Source organism: Cynoglossus semilaevis, unplaced genomic scaffold, assembly GCF_000523025.1.
Source record: "Cynoglossus semilaevis isolate Cse_v1.0 unplaced genomic scaffold, Cse_v1.0 scaffold1507, whole genome shotgun sequence".
Lineage (NCBI taxonomy): Eukaryota > Metazoa > Chordata > Actinopteri > Pleuronectiformes > Cynoglossidae > Cynoglossus > Cynoglossus semilaevis.
The window spans coordinates 98255-106544 of NW_007585114.1; the positions used below are offsets into that span (position 1 = coordinate 98255).

Consider the following 8290-nt stretch of genomic DNA (forward strand, 5'->3'; position numbering starts at 1 on the left):
AAAAACACAATTTTTAGTCATCATACATAAGGAAAATTCATTTTGGGGTTGGGTGGGGGTGTACAGTGTCTATTATAGTATAGCATCTGTAACAATAAAATCAACATGGTAGGATAACTTAGATTAAATGTAGTGTGTGAACAGAAGTATTAAAAAGTCCTAGATGGAGGCAATGGGAAGAGGATGTTTGAACTCCTCACAATTTACAGCTTTATAAATAGCGCCCTCTGCAAACTAAAATCTCTGTGCTTAAAGTGTAGCACTCAACACAGATCATTAAGCACTTATCATTATAGCACACATTAGCTTAGCCCGTATCTAATGTTGAATTGATTACAAATCATCTCCTTACCCATGTCAGCCTAATGTCATATGACATAGAGCTGCACTGTGGATGAGCCGCAACCCATCATAAGGTTCAACAGTCATTGTTTAGAATGCACCTTATACAATAAGTAGTCCTGGATATTCACTGCAACCCGTCACTTTGTCTATGTCCACATGATAATTGACCTAATAAAGTAATATATACTTTATGCAGCATTAAACTGCTCTTTTTTATTTCTTTTTTTTTTCTTTTTTTGCTGTGTAAGTAATAATAAAGTGGGCCTCAGACTCACTGATGTTGCTCTTAGCTCCATACCCTGTCCAGCCAAAACTACACTTGGACTTAATCACTGTTTAGGCTTCGGTCACTATAGTTACAATGAAGTAACACACACATTAATCTGAGTTGGAATTGAAGACTCCTCAGTGTGTAACATCTGTGGATGGAAGTCTAGTTTAAAGCAGGCGTCACCTGGTCACGCCCATGGACCACGTAGGGTGTCTGTGGGGTATGTTCTAAAAATAAAACTAGTCAACAAGAGGGTCAATATTGTACTGTTACTGTACTTTTCTTAATAAATTACACTTAATATTTAAATGGGTGCAAAGACAATGGTAAGAAGAGTGTCTGCTACTGTATGTCCCTGAACTTGACGGAGCAGAATTAGTTTTCTTTTTGATTATTATTACATTGTACCCTTGCAGTAGCTCTCCAAGGTTTGTGATCACTGGTTTAAAGACAAGTCACTACTTCTACAACTGTAGACAGAACACACAGAGACACACAAACAGTCCGTAAGGAAAGCAGAATTAATTCGGTGTTGTTTTTACCTCTTAATGGTGTCATGATTATATTGAAGAAATGGTAAACCAAGCCTTAGCAGAGGGAGAGAGAAGTGAGGACAGAAGAAAAAACAACATTAATCCACTGTCTGGGGAGGAAAACAAACTACAAACTGAAGAAGGTGCAAAGAACAGTGTAGTTTCCCACAGAGATGACAAAACAGATGACAAAATCCATATAATCCGCTATCATTGCTGCTTCATCTCAAACAAATCAATCATCCAATCATGGTATTTTGGTTGAGAATTACTTCACAAGTTAAGAACCAGACATTTAGCAACCACTAGAATGTTCTAGTATTTCAATGACTGACAACGGCATCAGTGCTAAGGTGATAGCAGCAGCAACAACAAAGCAGTAGCTCTACTTTGTTCGACCACTGAAACTGAACCACAGCCTGTCAGTGTACCTGGAGTAGCAGGCGATACTAGTGCAGACGACAGTGTTGACCACAGCGATGGGCATGTAGCAGCGGTGGAAGAAACTGTTCACCCATCTGTCTGGAAACACATAGGCTGAATAGATGATCGCTGATCCTGCAACACAACAAATAAACAGCAAAGTGGCCCAGTGAGCTGACAATAGACTCGACAGTGGCAATAAAGTGGACTAAGAGTTTGGAATATGAGAATAAAAAGAAAATAAAGTCAATAAAGACATAGTATGAACTAAAATACTTAAAAACAAATCATAGATGAGAGGTCACAGTTCTTCTTTGTCCTTATCAGGGACACTTGCTGCTATCAGCTTTTGGTTCAGTTATTGTGACCCTATTGTGTGGAGTCTTCTGTTGCAGGTGCAAAGGGAGGAGGGGGAGATTAGTTGAAACCATTTCTATTAGTCACTGGGTGAGGAAGAGGCACACCCGTGATGGCTTTATCAGTCCATCCCCGGGTCACATGATGTACTGTTTACACTAACACTCACATCCACATGTGGTCTGTTAAGATTCCCTTTAACATGGATTTGGTTTATATCTCTGCAGTCTGACTCTGACTGACACCAAGATACTTTCCTGATTGGAGGGAAACTGTTTATTCTTTGGGGAATTAATAACTAACTTAGCTACTCTGCTGTCATTTTAGCTCATTTGTTTAGTTAGCATTAACCTACTTTGTGGCTAATGTTTAGCAGTTTACTTTACTTTTTGTAGCTTACTTTTTTTGTGGTTGACCAAACCTTTGAACCTTCCCTGGTCATTTTACTTCGATCCTTAAACAACTTCTCAACCAAGTCTCCACGCTATTAACTATTGAATGATGAATTATTAACTATTCTAAACTGATGATATGATCTGAAAGGAATGCTAAGCTACAAAGATACTTTCAGAGAGAACACAGGGACAGACTCCTTGTTATGTTGGTGTCATACATCCACAATCACAGCAGAGAATCATTATTTAGATATTAGCTTTGACTGTGAAGCTCAAGTTTTTACAGTAAAACTGCAACTATTCCAAACATATGTAGGAATATACTGTATATTGTGTAGTGTTTAGTACTTTTATACTGGTAATTCCATTAGGATTGGGGTTGACCATAGATATAAATGTGGGTGAAAATGCTTAAAATGGTTCTTTATTTATATGGCACTGTATCTTTAAATGAATATGTCAGTATGTTGTCACAATGACATGCAAAACTAGTGCAAAACATTTTCATAAAATGTTTCTTATTAAAAATGTAACTCACAAAACACTGTCATGTCTGTCTCCTCCAACATTGTCAATGTTAATCATTTTTATTCTTGATAAAGACCCCAAACTAGGTTTATTTTGACTGGGTGAGTGTTAGTTAGTGTAGTTGGTACAGTACATTTTCAACCCCTGACTCCGGGTCAGTTCCACTCACCCAGGCTGTAGAAACTGAGTGCTGCATAGTCAAAGAAGAAGCAGATGTGGCGTGCCCTCACAGACATGGTACTGAAGGTGTGCGCGCAGCTGGATGCGAGTGGATAAACGCAGCAGGAGAACAGGAAGACCACCAGAGGCCACGTGAAAGAATCCAGCCACACCGTCTGCATCAAGATCACTGTCACCAGTTTCCACAGGAAGTACCTGTCAGAGGAGGCAGGCTGGGTGAACCGTGTGATTTTCTTCATTAAACATATTATGATAACAGTGAGGAATTGGCTGGTAACATGACTGACTAAGATATTGCCTCCAGGCATCGCTGACATTATGTAATAGAATTCTTGTTATTCTAATGTAATGATAATAAGCATGGTTACAGCCTTTGTCAAAAAAAATATTTGTGATCAACGCTGTTGCCTGCATATAGTACGAGCTTCTGTTGAGTATTGTAGCTGTCAATTAGAAGTTGTGCCTGGACATCAGTACCATCTCCTGTCATGGTCCGTTCTCTTCTTTTACTCTACATATGATAATGTCCCTGACTACTACTGGGAGGCTTTGAAATCAAACTTCAGCGCGACCGCATGCTGGTAATGGTCGTTATTTTGTTCCTCCTACGTGAGCCATACTGCGCAACACTTCCACCAACATGCACCAAATGACTCCTGACCTTCATCCACCTGTTCTAATACACCGTCCATCACACTGGTGAAGCCTAGGATCCTTGACTTTCTGGTTGGAAGACGTCCCTATACAAATGCATGAACCTGCAACGTCCTCCCATGTAAAAGTCACTAAAACATAGAGGCCATTGTTTATGTCTCAGCCTCTCCCCCAGTCTCAGTGCACCTCATTAATAAATCTACATTATCCATGTTGTCTCTGTCACTGAACATGCACTGAACAAGACGGCTCATTAGAGCCTGCCCTGCAGCTCTATGCTGGGCCCCATGACACAAACACCCAAGGTAGTGTATATAGTCTCAAAACACACACCCACACACACACCCACACACACACACAAACTCTCTCTGTGGAGACCCTGCCGTCGAGGCAACTGGAAGCTCAGCAGGGAGGAAATACATCGTAGTGTTTAGGTAACTCACACACACACACACACACAAACACATTTGTGAAGTATGATGTATTGTGAAATACATCAAAACAAAACAAGAAAATTCAACAGATGAAAAGCAAAAACACCATTGTTGTTTTTGGTGTTCAGCTGTGACAGTTTCAGTCTTCAGTCACTCAGTCTAATCCTCCAGTCTGACACTTGTCATGTTTGCCTATAACTGGATTTTATGCATCTACATCGAAAAACAGTAGCTTTTTTATTAGACTGTTATAGTGTTTGAAAAAATTATAATCACATGTTAATGAAGAGTTTCTCCAGGCAAAACATTTTAACGTGTTGTAAAGTTCAGTTCAGGTCAGACAGTGCTGGGTTTTACAGATACTGAAGGCTGCATAACCACAAGTCACAAATACATTTTCATTATGTTATCTCAAAGTTGCAATTTTGTGTTAATGTCTTGTTGTAAAAATATATTATTGATTAGTTGAATGGGAGCTTCCTGGTTGATGATAATAGTCAAGACCTTGGTTTGTTTGAAGCAACAATGATTTCTGTTCAAACATTGATAATCTCCCCCCTGTTAGAGGTCAGTGGAGCCTGAAGCATTTGTCCTGACAAATTAACAGTTAGGAAATGACACTGATTTGGTTCACATAGTGTTGTTCTGTTTTTATAGCCTATTATTTGTCTCTGGTGGAAACCTGTCTTGGTATGCTATCTTTAACTTCATCCTGAAGGTTGAGGCACGTTCAAGGCTGTACAAGCTTTGCAAGATTCCTGTTGTACAGTAGCACAGTCGTCCCTTTGCTTCTTCAACGTTTGAGAAGAATAAACAAGGATCGTACAACTTCCAATACAAAAAAAGAAGCATCGTTTGTCTACTGTACCAGGTGGGCAGAAAGTGGGTCCAGATGTTGAGTGTCTCATTGGTGAGCTGGAACAGGCTGAGGACACAGTCTGTGGCTGAGCTGCGAGGATGACGGTACCCGTAGATGATGCTTTCTTCATGGAAAACCTCAAAGGAGAGAAGCCACGGTTAGTTCTCTGTCGTGCGGACGTTTCTCAGTAAAATCAAACCATTATCAACACTGACACTTCAGTTAGTAGTAACAACACATGGAAAGAAATACCTCAGAGGTATTGACTGGCTTAAACGTTGATTGATTTGAGCACATTGAAATGAACAATTCAATGTTGCGTAGCATTTGTAATGATGTTTTATTTATATAAGGATATAGGAGAGGGAAGAAGATTAGTTTTTTCTTCTTGTATATTGTGTGAATGCCCTGTGTGTGTGTGTGTTGTACGTGCCTTTCACAGCAACAAAAATGCAGGATTAAAAAATGTGACCATGTGAATAAATGTGAATATTAATGTGTGAATATCTGTTTGTCTTGTGGACCCGTGATGGACTGGCTAACTGTCCAGACTGTACGCTGCCCTTTCCCTGTGAGGGCTTGGACTGGCTCCAGCACACACCGTGACCTTTGAAAGGACCAAGCAGTAGAAGATGGATGACGGAAGGATTGTGTTAAAAGGCAGAAAAAAAATCATCTTTTATCTACTGATAGCAATTAGCCACTTTGAAAATATCACTTTAAGGTAAAAACCCGTGTGCCACAAACTTGAGCGAAGCGTGTGATTTTAGACAGGTGACAGGATATGACAATGATTATTTACCAAAGGCTGACAAATTAATTTGAGGTCAAACCTTCCTTTCGTAGAAAACTGACAATTCAGGATGAATCAGTCTTTTGAGACATCTCCCTTCCTTTTGTCACATGTACTGTAGCCCAGTGAACTTTGACTGAAACAATAATCCAATTCTTAAAGTGCACTTAAATAGAGAAACCAGTGATGTAATGCCATTAGGGTGTCTGATGATAAATCACATGAACATTGTTGGTTGAGTCCATCTCCAGTGTGACGTTGTGGAAGCTCACCTCTGCAGTCTGAATGTCCAGTCAAGACACATGGCAGATGAACTTACTTTGGGTACTTGATTGATGGTGAAGACTCGTGGTAATCGGATGAGGCTGAGCATTGTTATCAGGCTGCCACCGCCGCCACCGCCACTGCTGCTGCTGCTGCTGCTGCTGCTGCTGCTGCTGCTGCTGCTGCTACCAGTAGCAGTGTGGTCTGTGAGGAGAGCTGAACTCAGGCCATCAGGAGGGTGTGACTCTGTCTTTATAAGGCTCGTGTTGCCATGTCTTCCCCAACGTTCCTCCTCCTGCGTCTCCTCCCTCTACAAACCCAGCGAGAATATCCAGAATACCTGTATAACTGCTACCTGTCTGAGTGGAGTTGGGAGGAGGGAGGTGTGTATGCACACACACACACACAGACATTTTTTTTTAACAAGTCATGGTTGCTAATCCAAACCTTTATTGCCCTGAAGTCATGGGTCTGTAACTAAATCCTGCTCCTGTAGATCCAGTTTTACTGAACATTTCTCTCCGTGAAACCAAACCCACCAATAACCATATCTGAACAGCAGCGGAGGTTTTGATGGGAAACGTGACCAAAAGCAGAAATCTCAGGTCAGCTTTGAACTAAACCTGCTTCATATTATTGTCTAACAACAACAACATGCTGTGAGATAAGGTGGATTGTATGAATAAAGGGTGTGGGCGGGGCTGACGGGAGAGTCAACACACACACACACACACACACACCTGAGTTTTTCTTGGGTCACTTTCTGTTGTCTCATTGTTAAACTGTCGCCTTCTGCCCTCTGTTTGACAGCAGATGTCACACCCAGATCACCATGAACACACACACACACACACACACGCATCCTCGCCTGCTAACACACACCTCCACCCTCTTATCTTGTTTAAACTCTGAAGCAATGAGAGCAAACATGTCACACTGCCACTCCAGAATTAGGGAAAGTGTCGATGTTATTCACGGCCTAACATTCTGGATATAAATGTCTCTGTTGAGTTCCTGTTGACAAGATTATTGAATCATTCATCCAAATCTCAAGTGTCACTTGGACTTCTTTCTCCAGAGGTCAGTCCTACTGGACCGATCCAGTAGAGCCGCAGCCTCAGATGTCCACCATGTTGTGTTGTGAGGTGAAATCAGTGCAGCTCAGTGTGATGAAGCGAGGGCATTAGTGCAGAGCAGCGCCCTGGGATCTCATTCAGCTTCGTCTCCACAGAGCAGAGATGTACATTCAGGAGCAGGGCAGCAGCGTATTCATAATGAAAGAAGACGAGACATAAAAACATCAGGGAGCAGCAGGAGTCACTTCGGTTTGAGTCGGCGTCACATAATGAGTTAATGTGTGATTCATCAGGAATGGCACTGTTAAAAGTACAAACAAATATTGAAGGTTATGCCAGGGAACAGAAAACAAGGTGAAGTTATGGAAATAGAATGAAATGGATCGACCTCACTGAGGACAAAGGGACATTTTTTTTTTATACTTTGAAACAATAAAAGTGCTGTGTCCAGGGATTTCCTGTACAATAAACTGGCACATCATAGTGCTGCAGTACTGCCCTCGATTACCTGCACCCCCCTTGATTACCTGCACCCTTCACTGCCACTTTTTTAGTGCAATATGTATATTTTCTTGTTTATAATGTATATTTTTTTCTAAAGGTTTACTTTAATTTTTGAGTGCTCTTTGCTTTTTAGTTCTTTTTTACTCTATTTATTGTGTTAACTCCTCTTCTCTCTTTTTCTGCACTGCCTACTGTACTAGTATGTTTCCCCCAAGGGGGATGAATAAAGCCCTACTCTACTCTACTCTACTACTCTACTCTAACATTTATTATTAAAAGCTCACCTCAAGTTGGACATGTTTGAATCCACTGACTGTCATCCTACACCAAATAAACATCAAAAATACATTTGTGTTATGTTGCAGTGTCCAATTTGAATGTTTTAAGCATTTGTTTTTTTACATATACAGTATGTGACAAACTGAGAGCTTGTTAGGGTTTGTTGTGTCAGTGTCACTGGTCACACAGGTCAGCAGTAGCCGGACCAGCGCTGTCTCACTTTAGCGTGTTCTGGTTTAAATCACTATAAAATACTGTACCATTTATTTAACATCATTATGTTGTTTCTCCTTGGACAGTTCTCCAGTCCCTGGTCAGCTCCAGCTCTCCTGCCAACCTGCAAAACATTAAACGGTGGATAATGAATGACTGACTGTGTTAACCCCACCTGCAGG

At 40.9% G+C, this 8290-nt stretch overlaps 1 protein-coding gene across 1 annotated transcript in view; it reads right to left on the minus strand.

Moving 5' to 3' along the window:
• Window positions 1-6343, minus strand: part of LOC103398538 (membrane progestin receptor gamma-B-like) — an 8252-nt gene extending 1909 nt beyond the window's left edge. Inside the window, 5 exon segments of the mRNA XM_025053634.1 lie at window positions 1121-1203; window positions 1581-1707; window positions 3022-3227; window positions 4989-5116; window positions 6092-6343. Coding sequence (XP_024909402.1) covers window positions 1121-1203; window positions 1581-1707; window positions 3022-3227; window positions 4989-5116; window positions 6092-6145 — 598 coding nt within the window. The 5' untranslated portion in view covers window positions 6146-6343.
• Window positions 6344-8290: the final 1947 nt, after the last annotated feature.